Source organism: Scyliorhinus torazame, chromosome 15, assembly GCF_047496885.1.
Source record: "Scyliorhinus torazame isolate Kashiwa2021f chromosome 15, sScyTor2.1, whole genome shotgun sequence".
NCBI lineage: Eukaryota > Metazoa > Chordata > Chondrichthyes > Carcharhiniformes > Scyliorhinidae > Scyliorhinus > Scyliorhinus torazame.
Window position 1 is genome coordinate 197,908,506 of NC_092721.1, and position 25,693 is coordinate 197,934,198.

At 48.2% G+C, this 25,693-nt stretch overlaps 1 protein-coding gene across 2 annotated transcripts in view; it reads right to left on the reverse strand.

Annotated features, from left to right (window-relative positions):
* LOC140392103 (calpain-5-like) overlaps positions 1-25,693 on the reverse strand; it is a 135,926-nt gene that overhangs the window by 16,990 nt on the left and 93,243 nt on the right. For both annotated transcript variants that reach the window (XM_072477387.1, XM_072477388.1), the window contains exons 9-10: positions 14,380-14,502; positions 11,796-11,992 (exon numbers count right to left, since the gene is read on the reverse strand). In XM_072477387.1, the coding sequence (XP_072333488.1) occupies positions 11,796-11,992; positions 14,380-14,502 (320 nt within the window). The remainder of the gene's footprint in view (positions 1-11,795; positions 11,993-14,379; positions 14,503-25,693) is intronic.

Consider the following 25,693-nt stretch of genomic DNA (forward strand, 5'->3'; position numbering starts at 1 on the left):
TGGGTGAGGAGTGAGGGGAGAGTATAGAGGAGGGTCTCCCAAGCCTCTGTTGACCCCTCACCTCCCACGAGAGGAAGGAAGGGAATCAATGTTACTGCTGTTCCCAAATCCGTGTACCGGTGGCGACCGCCATGTGACAGGATCACGGGTCGGTGTAGAGCTGTGACAGCTTCTTCCCAACACCAAAACGCAACTTGAGCCATTTGAAGGATGGGTCACTTGTCGAGTTGCCCAAGGAAAGGGCAGCCATGTCTGGGACTCCGGAAACAGGGGAGGGGAAGGCATCAATATACGGATTGTTTCCCTGAATGGCCCTGAGCGCCCGTTGGAGGCAATGCCACCATGTCATCATCACCATGGCATCACCACCATCACCACAGCAACATCGCATTCACCAATGCCCCACCGTCAGCCATGCTGCCAATCCCACCAGCATTCCCAGTGCCAATACCTCCACCCTATCACTGCATGCACGTTAGGCGAATGATCTCAGCAGCAAATAAAAGCAAACAATGTGCAGCAGTGCAGGAAGGATTTCACAGAACTCCCAACACGGAAACCACCCATTCAGCCCACCCACGGCCTGCGCCAGTCTTTATTCTCCACATTAGCCTCATCCACACTAATCACTTTCTCGCTTCCCGTTTCCGTCAATACATTGATGCTGCTTCCAGCTCTCCACGTCAAAGCAAATTCCACATTCCCGTTACATTCTTTTGCAAAACAAAAATTCCTTTTAAATGCTCTGTTTTCTATTCCTGACCCTGCTTGCACTGGACTTACCCACAAATGGAAATAAGTTCCCTTCACCCCGAGACCAAGAACAGGAATAGACCATTCGGCCCATCGGGTCTGCTACATTATTCACTGCGATCATGGCCGATCTTGGGCGTCAACTCCACTTTCCCGCCCACTTCCCATATCCCAGAATTCCCTGAGATCGGAAATCTGTCCATCCCAGCGTTAAATATATTCACTACGATCCCAGTTTTTTTTGTTTATTTTAAAATTTAGAGTACCCAATTATTTTTTTTTTTGTTTCCAATTAAGGGGCAATTTAGCGTGGCCAATCTACCTAACCTGCACATCTTTGGGTTGTGGGGGTGAAACCCACGCAGACACGGGGAGAATGTGCAAACTCCACACGGACAGTGACCCAGGGCCGGGATTCGAACCGGTCCTCAGCGCCGCAGTCCCAGTACTATCCACTGTGTCACATGCCACCCCCACTACGATCCCAGTTGATGTTACTACGACACAGGAAGGTCCCAGAATGGAACTTGGTTCAATAGACCGTAATTTTTACTTTATTTTTAGAAACATGGATGAACAGTCACAGGACTGCCAGTTAATGTTTAACAAATGTTAAACATTAATGTTTTTTACACGTGAGAAATATAAGAATGATTAGGGCAAGGGTAGGTCCGATCAAGAACAGTAGTGGGAGATTGTGTATTGAGTCTGAAGAGATAGTAGAGGGCTTGAACGAGTACTTTTCTTCAGTATTTACAAATGAGAGAGGCCATATTGTTGGAGAGGACAGTGTGAAACTGACTGGTAAGCTCGAGGAAATACTTGTTAGGAAGGAAGGTGTGTTGGGCATTTTGAAAAACTTGAGGATAGACAAGTCCCCCGGGCCTGACGGGATATATCCAAGGATTCTATGGGAAGCAAGAGATGAAATTGCAGAGCCGTTGACAATGATCTTTTCGTCCTCACTGTCAACAGGGATGGTACCAGGGGATTGGAGAGTGGCGAATGTTGTGCCCCTGTTCAGAAAAGGGAATAGGGGTAACCCTGGGAAATACAGGCCTGTAAGTCTTACTTCGGTGTTAGGCAAAGTAATGGAAAGGGTACTGAGGGATAGGATTTCTGAGCATCTGGAAAGACACTGCTTGATTAGGGATTGTCAGCACGGATTTGTGAGTGGTAGAACATAGAACATTACAGCGCAGTACAGGCCCTTCGGCCCTCAATGTTGCGCTGACCTGTGAAACCACTCTATAGCCCATCTACACTATTCCCTTATCGTCCATATGTCTATCCAATGACCATTTGAATGCCCTTAGTGTTGGCGAGTCCACTACTGTTGCAGGCAGGGCATTCCACACCCTTACTACTCTCTGAGTAAAGAACCTGCCTCTGACATCTGTCTTATATCTATCTCCCCTCAATTTAAAGCTATGTCCCCTCGTGCTAGACATCACCATCCGAGGAAGAAGGCTCTCACTGTCCACCCTATCCAATCCTCTGATCATCTTGGATGTCTCAATTAAGTCATCTCTTAACCTTCTTCTCTCTAACAAAAACAGCCTCAAGTCCCTCAGCCTTTCCTCATAAGATCTTCCCTCCATACCAGGCAACATTCTGGTAAATCTCCTCTGCACCCTTTCCAATGCTTCCACATCCTTCCTAAAATGCAGCGACCAGAATTGCACACAATACTCTAAATGCGGCCGCACCAGAGTGTTGTACAGCTGCAACATGACCTCATGGCTCTGAAACTCAATCCCTCTACCAATAAAAGCTAACACACCGTACGCCTTCTTAACAATCCTCTCAACCTGGGTGGCAACTTTCAGGGATCTATGCACATGGACACCGAGATCTCTCGGCTCATCCACACTGCCAAGAATCTTACCATTAGCCCAGTACTCTGTCTTCCTGTTATTCCTTCCAAAATGAATCACCTCACACTTTTCTGCATTAAACTCCATTTGCCACCTTTCAGCCCAGCGCTGCAGCTTATCTATGTCCCTCTGTAACTTGTGACATCCTTCCGCACTGTCCACAACTCCACCGACTTTAGTGCCATCTGCAAATTTACTCACCCATCCTTCTACGCCCTCCTCCAGGTCATTTATGAAAATGACAAACAGCAGTGGCCCCAAAACAGATCCTTGTGGTGCACCACTAGTAACTGGACTCCAGTCTGAACATTTCCCATCAATCACCACCCTTTGTCTTCTTCCAGCTAGCCAATTTCTGATCCAAACTGCTAAATCACCCTGAATCCCATGCCTCCGTATTTTCTGCAGTAGCCTACTGTGGGGAACCTTATCAAACGCTTTACTGAAATCCATATACACCGCATCAACTGCTTTACCCTCATCCACCTGTTTGGACACCTTCTCAAAGAACTCAATAAGGTTTGTGAGGCACAACCTACCCTTCACAAAACCGTGTTGACTATCTATAATCAAATTATTCCTTTCCTGATGATTATACATCCTATCTCTTCCAAACCTTTCCAAGATTTTGCCCACAACAGAAGTAAGGCTCACTGGTCTATAGTTACCGGGGTTGTCTCTACTCCCCCTCGTGAACAAGGGGACAACATTTGCTATCCTCCAGTCTTCTGGCACTATTACTGTAGACAAAGATGACTTAAAGATCAAAGCCAAAAGCTCAGCAATCTCCTCCCTAGCTTCCCAGAGAATCCTAGGATAAATCCCATCCGGCCCAGGAGACTTATCTATTTTCACACTTTCCAGAATTGCTAACACCTCCTCCTTATGAACCACAAGCCCTTCTAGTCTAGTAGACTGAATCTCAGTATTTTCCTCGACATCATTGTCTTTTCCCTGTGTGAATACTGACGAAAAATATTCATTTAGCACCTCTCCTATCTCCTCGGACTCCAAGCACAACATCCCACTACTGTCCTTGACTGGCCCTACTCTTACCCTAGTCATTCGTTTATTCCTGACATATCTAGAGAAAACTTTAGGGTTATCCTTGATCCTACCTGCCAATGACTTCTCATGTCCCCTCCTGGCTCTTCTTAGCTCTCTCTTTAGGTCCTTCATAGCTAACTTGTAACTCTCGAGCGCTCTAACTGAACCTTCATGTCTCATCTTTATATAAGCCTCCTTCTTCCTCTTGACAAGTGTTTCGACTGCTTTAGTAAACCACGGTTCCCTTGCTCGACCACTTCCTCCTTGCCTGACAGGTACAAACCTATCAAGGACACGCAGTAGCTGTTCCTTGAACAAGCTCCACATTTCCATTGTGCCCATCCCCTGCAGTTTTCCTCTCCATCCGATGCATCCTAAGTCTTGCCTCATCGCATCATAATTGCCTTTCCCCCAGATATAACTCTTGCCCTGCGGTATATACCTTTCCATCACTAAAGTAAACGTAATCGAATTGTGGTCACTATCACCAAAGTGCTCACCTACCTCCAAATCTAACACCTGTCCTGGTTCATTACCCAGTACCAAATCCAATATGGCCTCGCCGCTCGTTGGCCTATCTACATACTGTGTCAGGAAACCCTCCTGCACACATTGGACAAAAACGGACCCATCTAAAGCACTCGAACTATAGCGTTTCCAGTCAATATTTGGAAAGTTAAAGTCCCCCATAACAACTACCCTCTTGCTTTCGCTCGAATCCAGAATCAACTTTGCAATCCTTGCCTCTACATCTCTGGAACTTTTCAGAGGCCTATAGGAAACCCCCAACAGGGTGACCTCTCCTTTCCTGTTTCTAACCTCATCCCATACTACCTCAGTAGACGAGTCCTCATCAAACGTCCTTTCTGCCACTGTAATACTGTCCTTGACTAACAATGCCACCCCTCCCCCTCTTTTACCACCTTCCCTGCGCTTACTGAAATATCTAAACCCCGGCACCTGCAACAACCATTCCTGTCCCTGCTCTATCCATGTCTCCGAAATGGCCACAGCATCGAAGTCCCAGGTACCAACCCATGACGCAAGTTCACCCACCTTATTCCGGATGCTCCTGGCATTGAAGAAGACACACTTTAAACCACCTTCCTGCCTCCCGGTACACTCCTGCAACTTTGAAACCTTACACATGACCTCACTACTCTCAACCTCCTGTATACTGGAGCTACAAGTCAGGTTCTCAAGCCCTTGCTGAACTAGTTTAAACTCTCCCGAAGAGCATTAGCATATTTCCCCCCCAGGATACTGGTACCCATCTGGTCCAGGTGTAGACCATCCCGTTTATAGAGGTCCCACCGACCCCAGAATGAGCCCCAATTATCCAGAAATCTGAAACCCTCCCCCTGCACCATTCCTGTAGCCACGTGATCAACTCCTCTCTCTCCCTATTCCTCGTCTCGCTATCACGTTGCACGGGTAACAACCCAGAGATAATAACTGTGTGTCCTTGATCTAAGTTTCCACCCTAGCTCCCTGAATTCCTGCCTTACATCCCTATCCCTTTTCCTACCTATGTTGTTGGTACCTATGTGGACCACGACTTGGGGCTGCTCCCCCTCCCCCTTAAGGATCCCGAAAACACGATCCGAGACAGGGTAGGTCTTTCCTTACAAGTCTTATTGAATTCTTTGAGGAGGTGACCAAGCATGTGGATGAAGGTAAAGCAGTGGATGTAGTGTACATGGATTTTAGTAAGGCATCTGATAAGGTTCCCCATGGTAGGCTTATGCAGAAAGTAAGGAGGCATGGGGTAGTGGGAAATTTGGCCAGTTGGATAACGAACTGGCTAACCGATAGAAGTCAGAGAGTGGTGGTGGATGGCAAATATTCAGCCTGGATCCCAGTTACCAGTGGCGTACCGCAGGGATCAGTTCTGGGTCCTCTGCTGTTTGTGATTTTCATTAATGACTTGGATGAGGGAGTTGAAGGGTGGGTCAGTAAATTTGCAGACGATACGAAGATTGGTGGAGTTGTGGATAGTGAGGAGGGTTGTTGTCGGCTGCAAAAAGACATAGATAGGATGCAGAGCTGGGCTGAGAAGTGGCAGATGGAGTTTAACCCTGAAAAGTGTGAGGTTGTCCATTTTGGAAGGACAAATATGAATGCGGAATACAGGGTTAACTGTGGGGTTCTTGGCAATGTGGAGGAGCAGAGAGATCTTGGGGTCTCTGTTCATAGATCTTTGAAAGTTGCCACTCAAGTGGATAGAGCTGTGAAGAAGGCCTATGGTGTGCTCGCGTTCATTAACAGAGGGATTGAATAGAAGAGCCATGAGGTGATGATGCAGCTGTACAAAACCTTGGTAAGGCCACATTTGGAGTACTGTGTGCAGTTCTGGTCGCCTACTTTTAGGAAGGATGCGGAAGCTTTGGAAAAGGTGCAAAGGAGATTTACCAGGATGTTGCCTGGAATGAAGAGTAGGTTTGTTTTTTTTTAAAAATGTTTTTATTCTCCATTTTCACATTTTCCTTCAAAATTTACACCCCACCCACAAACAGTAAACGGTAACAAATACAAAATCAATCCCCTTAAAAATACCAACGATCCCATCCTCCCACCACCCCAAACAACAGCCCACCTGTCAATATATGCATCCAATAAAACAAACCCTCCCACGGTGGCAACAGAAAACAAAGGAGAAAAAGAAAAAGGAGTCCGGGACCGCCCATGGTCACCACTGACCTATAGAGCCCACTCCCCTCCCCTCCCCCCCCACTCAACGCCATCCAGCCTCTGAAAGAGTACCGTACATGATACTCAAGAGTTGTAAACACCCCCCCCCCCCCCCCCCCCCCGCCCCCAGTCTCCAACTCCTCCCGTCCACTGTCTCTTGTAAAACTCCTCCCCCAAACTCGGTTCCTTCCCCCCAACCTTCCACCCCGGCTAGACCACACGGACCCTGTTCTGCCAGGCTCCGATGGCCGCAGCCCCGCCCCTCCCCCCCCCCCCCACCTCACTCCCGTTCACTGGCCGGCTTAAACCGGCCAGCGTGGAGGCCCCCGCCCGGGTCCCTTTCCCCCTTGCCCGGCCCTAGGAAAGCCCAGAAATCCCCTTTTAGCACACAAACCCCGCATATCCACCTACACCCCAAAGAGCCCTCATTTCGAGTGAAAGTCCCATCACTTCCCTTGTCCAAATATATATAACATTGGCTCCTTTAGCCCCTACACCCGCGCGCAGTGATACAAAAAAGAAGAAAATACAGTCATGAGGTTACATCGGCACATGGCCATTTATCAATTTCTCAGTTCTGCCACAGTCCTTCTGCCTTCGCAAACTCCTCCGCTGCTTCCGCCGTTCCAAAATGAAAGTCCTTGAGCTTGTAAGTCACCCTCAGCTTCGCTGGATATACAATGCCGCACTGCACCTTGCTAATGTACAGTGCCCTCTTCACCCGGTTGAAGGCAGCCCGCCTCCTCGCCAGCTCCACCGTAAAGTCCTGGTATACACGTATACCAGCTCCAGCCCACTGCACCACCCGCTTCTGCTTGGCCCAGCTCAGGACCTTCTCCTTCACCCTGTACCTACGGAAGCACAGAGTCACTGCCCTTGGCGGCTCACTGGCCATTGGTACAGGCCTCCATGACCGATGAGCCCGATACAGTTCATATCGGGAGGGATCCTCCCCCTCCCCCAATAGTTTCGCCAGCATCGCGGCAAAATACTCAGTCGGCCTCGGTCCTTCAACTCCTTCGGGCAGCCCCACAATCCTCAAATTCTGTCGCCTGGACCTGTTTTCCAGGTCTTCCATTTTTCCTCGCAGATCCTTGTTAATGTCCATCACCTTCCGCATCTCCTTCCCCATCGAGGCAAGTTGATCACCGTGCTGCAATACCGTCTCCTCCACTTCCTTCAGCGCCTCCCCTTGCTATCGCACCTCCGCCACTGCGCTCGCCACTGCCGTCGTCACCGGGGAAATCGCCTCCTCCACCAGCACACTCAAAACCTCTCTCATCTCCTTCCTCATTGTCTCCATGTATCTTGTAAACTGCCTTTCGAATTCCGCGGCCATCACCTTAGTTATTTCTTCAGCCGTAAGCAATGCGGCCTCCCCTGGTGCTCCAGCCTCCATTTTCCTTGGTGACCCCGCGGTGACCTTTCCACTCCCCGACGGACCTTCAGCTGTTTTCTTTACGGCCGTGTTTTTGCTCACCCTCGACATTTTTCTTCACTGTGCCTTCACTGTGCCGCCTATGTGCCTTCTCCCTGCTTTTGCCGCCTCCGTGGACCCTGGGACCGGGCTTAAAGCCCCGCAAATGCCATTCCCGAACAGGAGCCCTCCATTGTGCGGCTGCCTCCCGCCCGCCATCACGGGAAGTCCCATGGAGAGTAGGTCTTACGAGGAAAGGTTGAGGGTGCTAGGCCTTTTCTCATTAGAACGGAAAAGGATGAGGGGCGACTCGATAGAGGTTTATAAGATGATCAGGGGATTAGATAGAGTAGACAGTCAGAGACTTTTCCCCGGGTGGAACAAACCATTACAAGGGGACATAAATTTAAGGTGAAAGGTGGAAGATATAGGGGGGGATGTCAGAGGTAGGTTCTTTACCCAGAGAGTAGTGGGGGCATGGAATGCACTGCCTGTGGAAGTAGTTGAGTCGGAAACATTAGGGACCTTCAAGCAGCTGTTGCATAGGTACATGGATTACGGTCGAATGATATAGTGTAGATTAATTTGTTCTTAAGGGCAGCACGGTAGCATTGTGGATAGCACAATTGCTTCACAGCTCCAGGGTCCCAGGTTTGATTCCGGCTTGGGTCACTGTCTGTGCGGAGTCTGCACATCCTCCCAGTGTGTGCGTGGGTTTCTTCCGGGTGCTCCGGTTTCCTCCCACAGTCCAAAGATGTGCAGGTTAGGTGGATTGGCCATGATAAATTGCCTTTAGTGTCCAAAATCGCCCTTAGTGTTGGGTGGGGTTACTGGGTTTTGGGGATAGGATGGAGGTGTTGACCTTGGGTAGGGTGCTCTTTCCAAGAGCCGGTGCAGACTCGATGGGAAGAATGGCCTCCTTCTGCACTGTAAATTCTATGATAATCTATGATTAATCTAGGACAAAGGTTCGGCACAACATCGTGGGCCGAAGGGCCTGTTCTGTGCTGTATTTTTCTATGTTCTATGTTCTAAAAGAATAAAACACTTATTAAACATGAAACGCTTGACTATAATGCAATGCTCCTTCACCACACTGACACCTTCACAAATGTGAACGGATTTTTAAGGACAGAAGCATCTCAGTAAGTGCACAGTCCATGTAAACCAGCAGGCCAACTGTGGTCTGATGCACCACATTCTGAAACAAAGTGGCAGATACCATCCAAAATAACTTCTGTGCATCTCTTATCAAATCCCACAAATGATTATCACAGTGTGAGCCGTGGTCTCTGAAACTCGAGTGTTTCCAAACTCCACTCTCAAAAATATACGCCTTTGAATCTTCTCCCAAACAACGCTTTCTCTCGGATGCCTTCACCAAGGATCCACTTCCAGGATTTCAATCTCTCCTTTCAGTATTCCTTTGCCTTGAAATGCCATATGCAATCAAGCTTCCACACAATCTCTCAGGCATCTAGCCATGCCAACAGAACACGACTGCTTCACAGGCTGCAGTAAGGTATCACCAACATTAGAAGTACTTCAGAAGTCTGGCATCTCGCTAGGCAATCTCACCAGAACTGCACCTTTCAGCCCTGTCTTTAACTGGGAGACCCCTCTCTGCACCTTTCTTTAACTTTGATGAACAGTACCTTGTCCAGCTCTTTTTGTCCCTTTGACTTCAATCTTCCTGGGACTTCTCTTTTCATTCCCTGGTTTCTGGAACTATTTGTTCTTTAGCTTCTGGAACTTGTTTTCTTGCCTTTACTCCATTGTCCTGCCTCTCTTCTTCTGGCAGTTTCTGTGAGAGCTGCTTCTTCTCCAGTTACCCAGTTCCAACTGCTACTGGGTCCAGCTTAAAACTAAACTCAAACATCATTTCTCACCAAAAGTGGCCCCCGGTTGCTGTGCAACAGCCTAGAGTTTCTTTAACACTTGTTTATTTTCAAGTCATAAGCTCACAATACAGACAGTTTGAAATGAAACTAAAACCTACAGACATGCAGGCACCTGTGTTGAACATGAATCTAACTGAAGTTTCAACTCTTTCTAACACAGGAACACAAAATTAAACTCACTCAAAACTTCTATCTCTAATACCCACAAATACAGATGACTTGTACTACCTCTGTTTCCCTTTCTTTTATAAATTTAGAGTACCAAATTCATTTTTCCAATTAAGGGGAAATTTAGCGTGTTCAATCCACCTAGCCTGCACATCTTTGGGTTGTGGGGGCAAAACCCACGCAAACATGGGGAGAATGTGCAAACTCCACACGGACAGTGACCCAGAGCCGGGATCGAACCTGGGACCCCGGCGCCGTGAGACTGCAGTGCTAACCACTGAGCCACTGTGCTGCCCACTCCCTCTGTTTCCTGAAACATCCACTACCCTCTGCAGTAAAGATTCTCATCACTTATGAGTGAAGAAATTTCTCGTCATTTCAGTAGTAAATGATTGACTCCTTATCCTGAGTCTATGACCCCGTGTTCTAGATTCCCCAGGAACAATCCGTCAGTGTCCCTCCTGTCAAGCCTCGTCAGAATCCTGTCAATGAGATCACCCCTCATTCTTCTAAACTCGAGAGAATAAAGGCTCAGTTTACTCAGACTCTCATCATAGAGCAACCTTCTCATCCCAACTTTGCTGTACTGCCTCCAATACAAGTATATGTTTCCTTAAACATGGAGAACTAAACTGCACACCGTATTCCAGATGTGCTCTCAACAAAACCTTACCCACCCTTTCATCATTTCAGAGTCATAAGAGTTTTCCAGCACAGAAAGAAGCCCTACGGCCCATGTCGTCTGCGCCGGCCATCAAACACCTATCTACTCTAACCCCATTTTCCAGCACATGGTCCATAGCCTTGTGTGCTATGGTGGGTCAAGTGCTCATCTAAATGCTTCTTAAATGTTGTGAGGGTTCCCTCCTCTATCACCCTTTGAGACAGTGAGTTCCAGATTCCCATCACCCTCTGGGTGAAAAGCTTTTCCTCAAATCCCCTCTGAATCTCCTGCCCCCCTTACCTTCAATCTATGCCCCCTGTTATTGACTCTTCCACGAAGGGGAGTTCCTTCCTGCCCACCCTATCTATGTCCCTCAATTTTGTACACCTCAATCAGGACCCCCTCAGCCTTCTCTTTACAGCAGCACAAGTGGATAGCACCTGTGGCTTTACAGCGCCAGGGTCCCAGGTTCGATTCCCTGCTGGGTCACTGTCTGTGCGGAGTCTGCATGTTCTCCCCGTGTCTGCGTGGGTTTCCTCCGGGTGCTCCGGTTTCCTCCCATAGTCCAAAGACGTGCAGGTTAGGTGGATTGGCTAAGTTAAATTGCCCTTAGTGACCAAAAAAGGTTAGGGAGGGATAATTGGGTTGCGGGGATAGGGTGGAAGTGAGGGCTTAAGTGGGTTGATGCGGACTCGATGGGCCGAATGGCCTCCTTCTGCACTGTATGTTCTATGTTCTCAGCTCCAACAAAAACAACCCCTGCCTAACCAGCCTCTCTTCATTGCTGAAATGCTCCAGTCCAGGCAACATCCTGGTGAAACTCCTCTGCACCCTCTCTAAGGGTTCACCCTTTTAAAGATCTCCATCAGGTTCCCTCCTGGTCCTTTCTTCTTCAGAGGATTCAGGCTGTTTGAATCGCTCCAGCTCGTCAATTCTGACAAAATCCTTGCAAGTCTATTCTGCACTTTCTCCAGTACGTCAATAAAAACCCATTGAGTCAAGATCAAAAGGGGGAAAGAGAGGAGGAAGGTTGTAAGGTGGTGAAGTGTTGGGAAAACATTGTGAAATGCAGGCGTGAGGCAGCTGAATCATTTGAGCATGAATGGAAAGCGACAGGGAATGTGGCCGGGGCTTAGAAGAGTGAAACATGCAAACCCTCACAGCCAACAGGGGGCAGGGAGTCTCCTGCTCTCCAGAAGAGCAGCGTTCTATTCTCACCTCTTCCAGCACCTCAAGGCATGCTCTTCACAGGGGTTTACTTACACTCAAGGTCTTACCTGAAGTTCGATGGCACATCAGTGAAGATCCTGAGTAAGAACTCGCCCTGTATGCCTGGCTCGAAGGTGGTCGGGATGACGATATAACGACCCTGAGGGAGCTGTTCCCGCAGGAAGATGGTCTTGGAGTTGATGTAGACAGAGCTGGCCACCTTCTGCTGAATGGTGTGCATCCTGTAGTTACGGTTCAGCTCAACCTGTCAAAGCCAATTCACTTCAAAATCAATAGAGCAAAAAGAATAAGTTATCAGGATAGATTAGCCATGTGCAGTGTAGGTAGCACTCTCGCCTTGGAGTCAGGCGGCTGGGAGCTCGATTCCCACGCCAGGTGCCGGAGTGCACAATATAGGCTGATGCACCATGGCAGTACTGAGGGGGTGCTGCTCTCTTGGGGGTACTGTCTTCAGAAGAGCTGTTAAATCAAAGATCCCATCTGTCCTCTCAGGTGAAAGAACTATTTTGAAGAGCAGGGGAATTTCCCCGTCAATATCCTGGACCAATATTTATCCTTCAACCAACATAACTAAACCAGGTTTCTGTTTGTGGGAGCTTGCGGTGCACAAATTGGCCTCCTAAATTACACCAATCTGAATGTTCAGTACTTTAGAATGCAGCAGGATCATCAAAGGTGCTACATAATTGCAAGTCCCTTCCTGTTTAAGGTGATGATGTTGCCGCACTGGGTTCAAGGATTAGGTAACATCTGAACAAGGTTATGTGGCACAAACTATTTTTATTCCTCTTTGAGGTTTTCACACACAGCTCTTGCCTAGTGGTCAATATTGGGCAACTTATAAAATAAGATACAAGAGCAGAATTAGGCCAATTGGCCCATCGAGTCTGCTCCGCCATTCTATCATGGCTGATCCCATCCTGGCCTCAACGCCACCATCCTGCCCATCCTCCATAACCCTTCAACCCATTATCAATGAAAAATCTGCCAACTCCTCCTTACTGTACCAGTACCAGCCTCCCTGAGCAGACGCCGGAATGTGGCAACTAGGGGCTTTTCACAGTAACTTCATTTGAAGCCCACTTGTGACAATAAGCAATTGTCAAATTTTCATTTCAATTTCCTCACTGTCCCAGCATCCACCGCACTCTGGGGTAGTGAATTCCACAGATTCACAGCCCTTTGGGAGAAGTAGGGCGGGATTCTCCCCCCCCCCCCCCCCGCCGGGTCGGAGAATCGCCGCCGCGGCACGCAAATCGCGCCACGCCGCTCCGACGCTGGGACGCGAGTCTCCGCTCGGCGCGGCGACGGTCGGAGTGTTCGCCGACTCTCTGGCCCGGGCCGGCCTGCCGATTCTCCGGAACTGAACCCCGCCATTGGTCTCGCTCTGCTTCACGAAACAGCTGTGCAGCCAACTGAGCTAAACCGACCCCCACATCAGGTGGTAGTGCATGTTTAGATGGGAAGGTTAAGTATTCCGGTGAGCAGAGGTCAGTACAGATATTGGCTGAATGAGCAATACAGACCAGAATTCAAATTGAACCCAGTCAAAGCTCTCCGCGGTTTGTTGGTGATAAGGGTCACAGGTGAAAACCTGTCTGGATCCATATGTGGGTCAGACCAGGTAACGATGGCAGATTTCCTCACCTGATAGGACATTAGTGAACCGGCTGGGGGTTTACAAAAATCGGTAGTTTCACGGTTTCTAGCCTTGTTTCCCCAAATTAACTTGAATTGACCAAATTAAATTCTTCCAGTGTCATGGTGGGATTTGATCTGTCACGAGATCATTACGTCCAGGAGCTGGATTCTCCGACGGCGGGATGCTCTGTTTTGCTTTATTATTATCCAGATGGAAAATTGTTTGTGGTCCATTGCTCGTTTCTTAGCATAATATATAAAAATAAATAATAATAATGTAAAAAAGAACGGTACCCTATCAGCAAGGTCTGCGAATAAATAAAATGTATTAAAAACTATTCCGATGCATTAATCGTCAATGTGTTCCACCGGGAGTGCATATCCTTGAGGATGTTTCAAACATCTGTTAAAGGTTCTGAGAGAGAAGGGCACAAATGTGTTCAAGATCTGATTCGAGCAACATCGGAGGGAGTGTAGCTTTTACTCTGAACCCAACCAGCAGTAACGCAAGGGGCAATTGAAAATGAAAAAATGAAATGAAAATCGCTCATTGTCACAAGTAGGCTTCGAATGAAGTTACTGTGAAAAGCCCCTCGTCGCCACAGTCAGGCGCCTGTTCGGGGAGGCTGGTACGGGAATTGAACCGTGCTGCTGGCCTGCCTTGGTCTGCTTTAAAAGCCCTGTGCTAAACCAGCCCCTGATCTCCTCAAATATCAGATCTGCTCCTCAATACCCTTCCTGCCTACTTCAATATCATATGTTGTGTTATTATACATTAATGTATAAAGCATAACTATAATGCCACCATACGACTTGTATCTTTACATTGGTGCCTCTCCACTGACCCCATTTGGCATCTTAATGGGCGCTGGGTCTCCATCAGGAATAATGCCACAGGGCACCTTTAGCACCATGTTTAAGAATTTCACCGGAGATATTTCAGCCCCGGTTTCCCTCACCATTCAGAAGAGATTGTTCAAAAGGTCTTACCCTGTACACCTCGAACCCCATGGAGAGCTTCTCGCCCTTGCCCTGCTTCCGATTGTAACGGACATCTTTCTGCTGCAGGCAGATTAACACTTCGTCCACTTCCTTTTTGACATCAAATATGTACTGGTGGGAGTTAAACCAAACAGAACGCACTTTAAAAACACAAAGTGAGCGGTGGCCAACGCTCCCCACTCAGGCCGGAGACCTCCCACTCTAGGTAAGGTGTGAGCACCGCAGGTTATACCTCTCTCTAGATGCCTCAGTGTAACATGCTGTTTGATAATATTCCCAAGGTGCCTTGGAATAGTTTGCAATGTTAGAAAGGTGCTATATGAATGCAAGTTGTTGGCGATCTGGATCAGATTTGGCTATTATTCCCCCCGACCCGGGCCAGGTCAACTTGTCTGTCGTCGCTCAGTCTCTGCACTCACAATGAAGCTGACAGAGAGCGGTCTATTCAAGTGAGAAAATATCCCAGCGGGCAATACCTTCAGGTTGTAAGAAATTGCTTTACAATACCGATGAAATCTTATTTATTGAATATTATAGAATTGGCTTTCTCTCTCTTTCCTCATAAGCTGTTCTTTTGCAGCAAGAGACAGAGACAAACAGACATAATAGCCGAGGAGCATGATGCTCTCCAGAAGGACAGACCAAATGTTTATCCTGGTCTCAGCTTCCTACTGGACACTTCTGAGTTGATAAGATAAGAGTTTCATCCCCACTTTTAAAACAAGTGTCTGGTGGGAGTTAACAAGTGGCACGCAGTGTTAATGGTATGTTAATTGTATCATCAAGGTTAAGGGCATTGATTGGGTACCTTGAGCACATGTAAAGAGAAACTTGCAATCTTGTGGCACAGGGCGTAGGCCTCTGAATCAGAAGCTCTAGGTACAAGTCCCAACCTAGGGCTTTAATGGTTAAGGAAGGTAAGTTCAAAACTTGGACAAGTAATAATAATAATGTTTATTAATGTCACAAGTAGCCTTACATTAACACTGCAATGAGGTTACTGTGAAAAGTCCTCAGCTGTCATACTCCGGCGCCTGTTCGGGTACACAGAGGGAGAATTCAGAATGTCCAATTCACCCAACCTGCACGTCTTGGGACTGTGGGAGGAAACCGGAGCACCCGGAGGAAACCCACGCAGACACGGGGTGAACGTGCAGACTCCGCACAGACAGTGACCCAAGCCAGGAATCGAACCTGGGACACTAGAGCTGTGAAGCAACAGTGCTAACCACTGTGCTACCGTGCCGCCCTAGAATGGGAATCGTGCATGATACCACTACACCAGTGGCGCTCTAAACAGGTTGATTATCAATTTTAAAATGGCGCCCCGATCTTTTCAAAGCTAAGTTGCTGCCGGGGCGGGTTCTGATGTCACAAGTTCTTAAGTCCCTAGCAATACAGCGGAGGAAGTCGCTCTTGGGGTCAATGACATCCACTCCGTTCTTCCTGCCCACTGCGCCACTCTGCCACAAAGTGAGAAAATCCCAGCCAATGGTAGGAGGCAGAAATTTGAAATGTTGCTGCCTGTAAATAAACCAAATATCAAGAAAAGGATTTACGGTTAAGTAATGGGTTAAGAGACATTCCAATTAGTTGTCTCATTTATGTACCTAATAATTGGCACTGATATGTAAAGGGGCTTCTGGTGGCCTTTGTGTCAGGTGATGTGATGTTACAGTTTTGTGCAGAGTCTGTTAAAGTAAATTAAAGGTGTTTGTGGAAAAGGAGCAGAAACTTTGACTCTTTATACAACAGCAGCTAAACGTATAACAAATGGTAGCAGAGGATGGTTACTGTGCAAATGTGAAGGGTTGAAAGATACAACTTTTCCAGATCAAACCAAGGAGTGAGTGAGAAGAAAAAAACTAAAACAAAGATATATGGCTGAACCTAGGATAAAGATGGCCGGATATGACTATCTTCCCTTATTTTCTGAAAGGGGATCGTACGACCAATGGAGAAGTGCAGTAGTTATGTGGACTAAGGTAACTGCTTTGGGAAAGAGAAAACAAGGTATGGCATTGGCTCTTTCTCTACCTTATGACAGTAAAATCTGGAGAAAAGTATTTTCTGAGCTGGAATTGGAAGAGTTAGATGCAGAAGAGGTTCTGCAGACTCCATTACGTTATATGGATAAGATTTATAAGAAGGATGACTTGTTAAGTGCGTATGAAGCATGGTCGGATTTTGATAGGTTCCAGATCCGGAAAATAGAGGATTTCTCCATTGAAGACTATATAATGGAATTTGGCAGACTATATAAAAGGCTGCAGAAACACAACCTGGAATTTCCACAGTCTTTGTTGGCCTTTAAATTACTTGACTCTGCTAGAGTGAGCAACATGGATAGGCTCCTGGTTTTGACAGGAGTTCAGTTTGCGGATAAGGATACTTTATTCGATCAGATGACAGAAGCTTTAAAATACGTTTCTGGGAAACATTCGATTCCGATGGCTCTGATGACCCAAATAGGGCAGCGTGCAATAAAGCAGAATGTGGAAGATACACTACTAACAGGATGGCAAAATCATACGGCTACAAACAGGTTCCAAGACTATAGAAGGAGATCAGGACCCGTAAATTATGAAGACAGAAACCCAGTTAGAACCTACAATAGGAAGATGAGCCCCAGAAATGCACGGGGCATGATAAATCGATGTTTTTGATGTGACTCTCAATTCCATTATGCTTTCAACTGTCCAACACGTTATATTAGAGTGTTTGAAGCGACACATGACACGGAAGAGTCAGAAGAGGAAAATGATAGTGACCAGAAAAAAGGCATTGTCCTATTAACAAGCAGTTTTACACCGGTAATGAGGGTGTTGGTTGCAGAATCCTTCAATTGTGCTGTATTGGACAGTGGCTGCACATCTACTGTGTGTGGAATTGACTGGTTAAAATGTTACTGGACTGCTTGAATGCTGAAAATCGTAACAAGGTTAAGGAATTTGAAAGTTCCACAAGTTTTGAAAGTTCCACAAGTTTCAGGTTTGGGGATGATAATACTCTGAAGTCGCTGAAAAGACTGGTGATCCCTTGCAATATTGCCGGAGTGAATCATTTCATTAGCACGGATGTTGTATCAAGTGAGATACCTTTGCTTCTGAGCAGACCGTCGATGAAGAAAGCACACATGAAACTGGATATGGAACGGATAAGGCAACAGTTTTTGGAAAGACGGTGAACTTACAATTTACACAGTCGGGGCAGTATTGTATTCCATTACTAACAAATAATATTTCAAGTACAGTTGTTGAGGATGTGTTAATGGCAGTTGAAAGTGGGACTTTAGCTGATAAAAAGCTTGTTGTATTAAAACTGCATAGGCAAGTTGCGCATCCGTCTCCTCGGAGGCTGAAAATTTTATTAACGGATGCAGGGGTAAGGGATGAAGACTGTACTAAGCTAATAGAACAGGTTAGTGATCACTGTGAAGTTTGTAGGAAGTACAGAAGGACACCAGCACGACCGATAGTAACCCTACCTTTGGCCAGGGATTTTAACGACATTGTGGCCATGGACCTTAAGATCTGGGATGAAGCCAATAATATATTTATTTTGCATTTTGTAGATTTAGCAACCAGATTTAGTCAATCAACGGTTGTACGAAGTAAAGAAAAGAGAGTAATTCTGGATCAAATTGTGGAAAAATGGATAGGGACAGGAATGGGCCCACCGGCAAAATTCCTTACAGACAATGGGGAAGAATTTACTAATGATGAGTTTAGGGATATGTGTGAAAACGTGAATATCAGAGTTATGAATACGGCTGCAGAAAGACCATTTAGTAATGGTGTGTGTGAAAGAAACCATGCAGTAATAGATGACATGCTCCGGAACATTTTGGCAGATAGACCAAACTGCAAGCTAAATTCAGCTTTAGCACGGGCAGTACATGCAAATAATTAATTGCAGATGGTTGGGGGCAATAGTCCCTATCAATTAGTGTTTGGTAGAAATCCTAAAATTCCTTCCATTTTGGATGACCAGCCTCCAGCTTGGGAAGGGACTACAATTAGCTCTGCCTTTGCTGAGCATTTAAATGCATTACATAGCAGGAGAAAAGCTTTTTTGGAAGCAGAAGTCTCTGAAAGAAGTCGCAGAGCTTTGAGGCATAATGTACGGCTATCAAATACTGTTTTTCAGCAAGGAGACATAGTATATGATCAGAGAGACAATTTTAATGAATGGAAAGGCCCCGGGAAGATCGTTGGCATAGATGGCAAAACAATCATGTTGCAACATGGCAATCAAACTGTTAGAGTACATTCATCAAGGATAATGGATACAGATTACAAATTTTAAAATTTAGATAGAGCAGACAGACATGACGAGGAACCAGGGTCATCTGGTATGCAGGTGTTACAGAACTATGAGGACTAGTCAACTGATATAGACAGGGTTTCTGTAGAGGAACTTAACACTTCTGATGATTTAGAACAGGCCATTTTTCTGAAAGGACAACTGCCAAAAGTTGGTACAAAAGTGACATACTTGCCTGAAGGGTCTAGTCACTGGCAGGATGCAACTGTTATTAGTACAGCAGGGAAGGCCACTGGAAAGTACAAACATTGGTTGAATGTACAGCATTCAGGGAAGGGAGTCAAGACAATGGATTGGGAACACAAAGTTCAAAAATGGAGGGCACAGAAATGCAGTGCCAGTTCAGATTGTACATTGGATAGTGAACAGGACCGCAGGAAAAGGTCGAGAACTATTGAAAGGACATCCCACAGCAGAAGGGAAAGCTCAAGCAGTAGCAGTACAGAACGAGATACCAGGCGGGAGAGGGGACGTAGTTTATCAAGATCTCGGAACATGAGTGCGACTACAAATACTAATAGGAGTAGAAGCCCACATGCACACGAGATTTTGGTGGCTTCCAATAAATCAGATGAATAAGTTATCAAAGATGCCAAACAGCAAGAACTGCATAGTCGGAGTGGATTTGGGGTATACACGGAAGTACCGGATAGGGGACAAAGAGCTCTATCCCACAGATGGATTTGCACGGAAAAGGTTCTTCCGGATGGAACTTATAAGGCAAAGGCCAGGCTTGTGGCGAGGGGATTTGAAGAAAACTTCGAAGATCAGGATTTAAGGGTAGATTCACCTACGGCAGGAAAGGTTATTTTAAAACTCTTCTTGGCTCTATTAGCCACAAAGGCATGGGAATGCAAATCTATAGATATAAAAGCTGCTTTCTTGCAGGGGCATCAGCTCCAGAGAGACATTTTTCTCCGTCCTCCTAAAGAAGCAGCTAACACAGAAGGAGTACTCTGGAAGTTGAACAAATGTGTATATGGATTAAATGATGCGTGTAGAGTCTGCTATTGTTCGGTAAGGTCAGTTTTGTTAAAGTTAGGCTGTTGCCAGTTGAAAGTAGATCTGGCAATGTTTTACTGGCACCATAAAGGAAATCTTTCTGGCATCTTTATGATGCATGTCGATAATTTTTTGTGGGGTGGGACTAGCGATTTTGAAGCTATGATGATCTCTGGTTTGAGGAAAGAATTCAGGGTTGGAAGTCAGGCTTCCGGTGTATTTAAATATATTGGACTGGAAATCGGACAGACTAAGTTAGGGGCAACTTTACGTCAGCAATCTTATTTGGAAAGCATCGGCCCAATAGCAAATAGCCGTGGCCGGGTTTCACTAAAAGACGCAATGGTTTCAAAGATGGAAAAAGAGCAACTGCGAAGTTTAATTGGGCAACTGAATTGGTTAGGTAGACAGACTAGACAGGACATGAGTTTTGGTGTCTTAGAGTTGAGTACAAAAATGAATGATCCCAAAGTGGATGACATAATAAGAGCAAATAAAGCGTTGGTCAAACTAAAAATGCAGGAGAGTGTTTTGAGGTTCCCGGTTTTAGGTGACCGTAGGCACTTGAAACTATGGTGATGCGTCCTACGCAGATTTGTGTGATGGGGTTTCAAGCGCAGGAGGTTTTATAATTTTCCTTTTGGGGAACAATGGTAAATGTTGCCCGCTTGTGTGTGAAACAAAGAAAATAAGGAGAGTGGTCAAAGGCACTTTGGCAGCTGAGACGTTAAGCCTTATAGAGGCGGTGGATATGGCCTTTTATATATCTCAGGTATTGACAGGAATTTGGGGATGAGGGGATTTGGGTAATATATCTATTGAATGTCACATTGACAATAAATCCCTGTCGGAAAATGTGCACTCTACAAAATGTGTCAATGAAAAAAGGTTAAGGATAGACATCGCAAGTTTGAAGCAGATGTTGGGCAGAGGGGAAATAGCAAAAGTCAAATTGGGTTGACAGTACCTATCAATTGTCAGACTGTTTTACAAAAAGAGGGGTTAGCTCACAGAAACTTTTGGATATTGATAATAAAGGGCGCCTGTTTCTGTGACTGTTATTTTTTCTTCCATGAAAAAAAAAGAGGGGAACTTACGTGTGTGTTTTTGAGTTTCTTGTAATTTTGTTTTCACCTAATTATTTTTTTCTCCAAGGAAGGAGAGACTGTTAAGTAATGGGTTAAGAGACATTGTAATTAGGTGTCTCATTTATGTTAAGTATCCAAAATTGACACTGATATGTAAAGGGGCTTCAGGTGGCCCTTGTGTCAGGTGACGTGATGTTACAGTTTTGTGCAGAGTTGGTTGAAGTAAATTATAGGTGTTTGTGGAAAAGGAGCAGAACCTTTGACTCTTTATACAACAGCAGCTAAACGTATAACATTTAACACCAGGCTTCATGTAGCGCACAAAGACTCCGAGAGACGAATAGAGTGAAGTCGATGAGGCTTTATTAAGCGTGACTGTTTCCCCCGCAGTTCAGTAGTAGACTACCTGCGGGGGAGGGCTCCAAGTACTTATACTCCGCCTTCAGGGCGGAGCTAGAGGTCAACGTCCAACCAGGACCCGGGATCTGTCAGCCAATGACATCATGGCTTCACAGTCCCACATGACCCCTAATGCATACTACCACATTCACCCCTTGTTAAAAATGAACCCGGCGGGGTGATGCTTCGCATGGTGGTAAGGGTTTACAAGGCTGGTCCTGGGAGGAAAACTTTCAATATAACAGTATGTACAAGGTTTTTTTTTTGTTTCAACTATTTACAGCAATCGTCAGGAAAAGACAAAATGTTCTCATTAAAAAGTCCACATTGTACTGTTAGATCGACGCCACGAGTCGGTCGGGCGGTCTGGTCGTCCGTGTCGATCGCCTCGGCCCCGGTGGTGGTGGTGCTTGTTCTGGTGTTGTCTTCTCCGGGAGCCTTACGGTCTCAGCTTGGGCCTTCTTCCTGGTCGGGCCTGGGAGGAGGACTGATCCTCCTGGGAAGGGGGCGGTCACGGGGTGCGGCGGTGGCAGGAAGGGGGGTTTGGGTGATTGGTGTCGGGGTGGTGTGTGTGTTGCCGGCGGGCGCCAGATCTCGCAGAGAGACCGTGTCCTGTCGGCCGTCGGGGTACTCCACGTAGGCGTACTGCGGGTTCGCGTGAAGGAGGTGAACCCTTTCGACCAACGGGTCCGACTTGTGCGCCCGCACGTGCTTTCGGAGCAAGATGGGTCCTGGGGCTGCCAGCCAGGTCGGCAGCGACGTTCCAGAGGAGGACTTCCTGGGGAAGACAAGGAGGCGCTCATGAGGCGTTTAACTAGTGCTAGTACACAGTAGTGACCGGATGGAGTGGAGGGCGTCCGGAAGGACCTCCTGCCACCGGGAAACTGGGAGGTCCCTGGACCGTAGGGCCAGTAGGACGGTCTTCCAGACCGTGCCGTTCTCCCTCTCTACTTGCCCGTTCCCCCGGGGGTTGTAGCTGGTCGTCCTGCTCGAGGCTATCCCGTTGCTGAGCAGGAACTAGCGCAGCTCGTCACTCATGAAAGAGGACCCCCTGTCGCTGTGGACGTATGCGGGGCAACCGAACAGTGTGAATTTGGTGTTCAGGGCTTTAATGACTGTGGCCGCGGTCATGTCAGAACAGGGGATGGCGAATGGGAAGCGGGAGTACTCGTCCACCACATTAAGGAAGTATATGTTGCGGTCGGTGGAGGGGAGGGGTCCTTTGAAGTCCAGACTAAGGCGTTCAAAGGGGCGGGAAGCCTTAATCAGGTGCGCACCATCCGGCCTGAAAAAATGCGGTTTGCACTCTGCGCAGATGTGGCAGTTCCTTGTGACTGTACGGACCTCCTCTAAGGAGTATGGGAGGTTGCGGGACTTGATAAAGTGGAAAAACCGAGTGACCCCCGGGTGGCAGAGGTCCTCGTGGAGGGTTTGGAGGCAGTTAATTTGTGCGTTGGCACATGTGCCGCGGGATAGGGCATCGGACGGCTCGTTCAGCTTTCCGGGACGATACAAGATCTCGTAGTTGAAGGTGGAGAGCCCTCCACCTTAAGATCTTGTCGTTTTTGATTTTGCCCTGCTGTGCATTATCGAACATGAAGGCTACCGACCGTTGGTCAGTGAGGAGAGTGAAGCTCCTGCCGGCCAGGTAATGCCTCCAATGTCGCACAGCTTCCACTATGGCTTGGGCTTCCTTTTCCACTGAGGAGTGGCGGATTTCTGAGGCGTGGAGGGTTCGGGAGAAAAAGGCCACGGGTCTGCCCGCTTGGTTAAGGGTGGCCGCTAGAGCTACGTCGGAGGCGTCGCTCTCGATCTGGAAGGGGAGGGACTCGTCGATGGCGCGCATCGTGGCCTTTGCGATATCCGCTTTGATGCGGCTGAAGGCCTGGCAAGCCTCTGTCGACAGAGGGAAGGTCATGGTCTGTATTAGAGGGCGGGCCTTGTCTGCGTACTGGGGGACCCACTGGGCGTAGTATGAAAAGAACCCCAGGCAGCGTTTTAGGGCTTTTGAGCAGTGCGGGAGGGGAAATTCCATGAGGGCACGCATACGTTCGGGATCGGGGCCTATTATCCCATTGCGCACTACGTAGCCCAGGATGGCTAGCCGGTTGGTGCTAAAAACGCACTTGTCCTCGTTGTACATGAGGTTCAAGGCTTTAGCGGTCTGGAGGAATGTTTGGAGATTGGCGTCGTGGTCCTGCTGGTCGTGGCCGCAGATGGTTACATTGTCGAGATACGGGAACGTGGCCCGCAACCCGTGTTGATCAACCATTTGGTCCATCTCTCGTTGGAAGACCGAGACCCCATTTGTGACGCCAAATGGGACCCTTAGGAAATGGTATAATCGCCCGTCTGCCTCGAAGGCTGTGTACTTGCGGTCACTTGGGCGGATGGGGAGCTGATGGTAGGCGGACTTGAGGTCCACGGTGGAGAAGACTTTATATTGGGCAATCCGATTGACCATGTCGGATATGCGGGGGAGAGGGTACGCGTCTAGTTGTGTGTACCTGTTGGAGGTTTGGCTATAGTCTATGACCATCCTTTGCTTCTCCCCTGTCTTCACTACTACCACCTGTGCTTTCCAGGGACTATTGCTGGCCTGGATTATGCCTTCCTTTAGTAGCCGCTGGACTTCGGACCGAATGAAGGTCCGGTCCTGGGCGCTGTACCGTCTGCTCCTAGTGGCGACAGGTTTTCAATCCGGGGTGGGGTTCGCAAACAAGGACAGGGGTTGCACCTTGAGGGTGGCGAGGCCGCAGATAGTGAGTGGGGGTATTGGGCCGCCGAATTTGAAGGTAAGGCTCTGTAGATTGCACTGGAAGTCTAATCCCAGTAATGTGGGGGCGCAGAGTTGGGGAAGGACGTGGAGCCTGTTGTTTTTGAACTCCCTCCCTTGCACCGTTAGGGTAACTATGCAGAAGCCTTTGATCTGTACGGAGTGGGATCCTGCAGCTCGGGAAATCTTTTGTGCGCTGGGATAGGTGGTCAAGGAACAGCGTCTTACCGTGTCGGGGTGGATAAAGCTCTCCGTGCTCCCGGAGTCGACTAGGCATGGTGTCTCGTGCCCGTTTATCAGCACCGTTGTCGTCGTCGTCTGGAGTGTCCGGGGCCGAGCTTGGTCCAGCGTCATTGAAGCCAGACGTGGTCGTAATGGTTGAGCGTCTTCTTCGAACCCCGTGGAGCCGTCGACACTGGGGTCCGTTGTTGCCGTCCAAGATGGCGTTGGGGGTGAACAAGATGGCTGCCCCCATGCATCGCACATGGCTGGGGGGTCACAAGATGGCGGCGGGGGTGGACAAAATGGCCGCCCCCATGCGTCGTACAGGTCTGGGGTGGTCCAAGATAGCGGCGCCCTTCCTCCCCTCGTGGTGGCCGGGACCCAAAATGGCGGCGTCTGCGGGTCGCACATGGGGCGCTGGGGGGGTTGGGGAGCGTAAGCGGCGTGCAGGGCTCCCTGTTCTCCCGGGACAGCGGCGACCTCGCGGGACCGGCACACAACCGCGAAATGGCCCTTTATCCCGCAGCTCTTGCAGATCGCTGCGCGGGCCGGGCAGCGCTGCCGGGGGTGTTTCGTCTGGCCGCAGAAATAGCAGCGGGCGCCCCCGGTGCGACTTGGTGTTTGGACCGCGCAAGCCTGTGGGGGTGTCCGGGGGGGGGGGGTGGGTTTGTCGCTACGGGTACGTACGGAGCCCAATGGGCTGCCGCGCGGTCGGGGCCGTAGGCGCGGGTATTACGCGCAGCCACGTCTAGGGAGGCTGCTAGGGCCCGTGCCTCTGAGAGTCCTAGCGACTCTTTTTCTAGAAGTCTTTGGCGGAGTTTGGGAGGAATTCATACCTGCCACAAAAGCATCGCGCATTAACATGTCCGTGTGTTCATTTGCGTTCACCGACGGGCAACTGCAGGCTCGTCCCAAAATTAGTAGCGCGGCGTAGAATTCATCTATCGATTCTCCGGGACTTTGCCGTCTCGTTGCGAGTTGATAACGAGCGTAGATCTGGTTTACTGGGCGGACATAGAGACTTTTCAGTGCTGCGAACGCCATCTGGAAATCCTCTGCGTCTTCGATGAAAGAGAAAATCTCCGTGCTTAACCTCGAGTGCAGGACCTGTAGTTTTTCGTCTTCTGTGACCCAGCCGGTGGCCGTTCTGAGGTAGGCCTCGAAACATGTCTGCCAATGCTTGAAAGCTGCTGCCGCGTTCACTGCGTGGGGGCTGATCCTCAGGCATTCCGGGATGATCCTGAGCTCCATAGTCCTTTTTAGGCACGCTTAATAAATTGTAGCGCACAAAGACTCCGAGAGACGAATAGAGTGAAGTCGATGAGGCTTTATTAAGCGTGACTGTTTCCCCTGCAGTTCAGTAGTAGACTACCTGCGGGGGAGGGCTCCAGGTACTTATACTCCGCCTTCAGGGCGGAGCTAGAGGTCAACGTCCAACCAGGACCCGGGATCTGTCAGCCAATGACATCATGGCTTCACAGTCCCACAT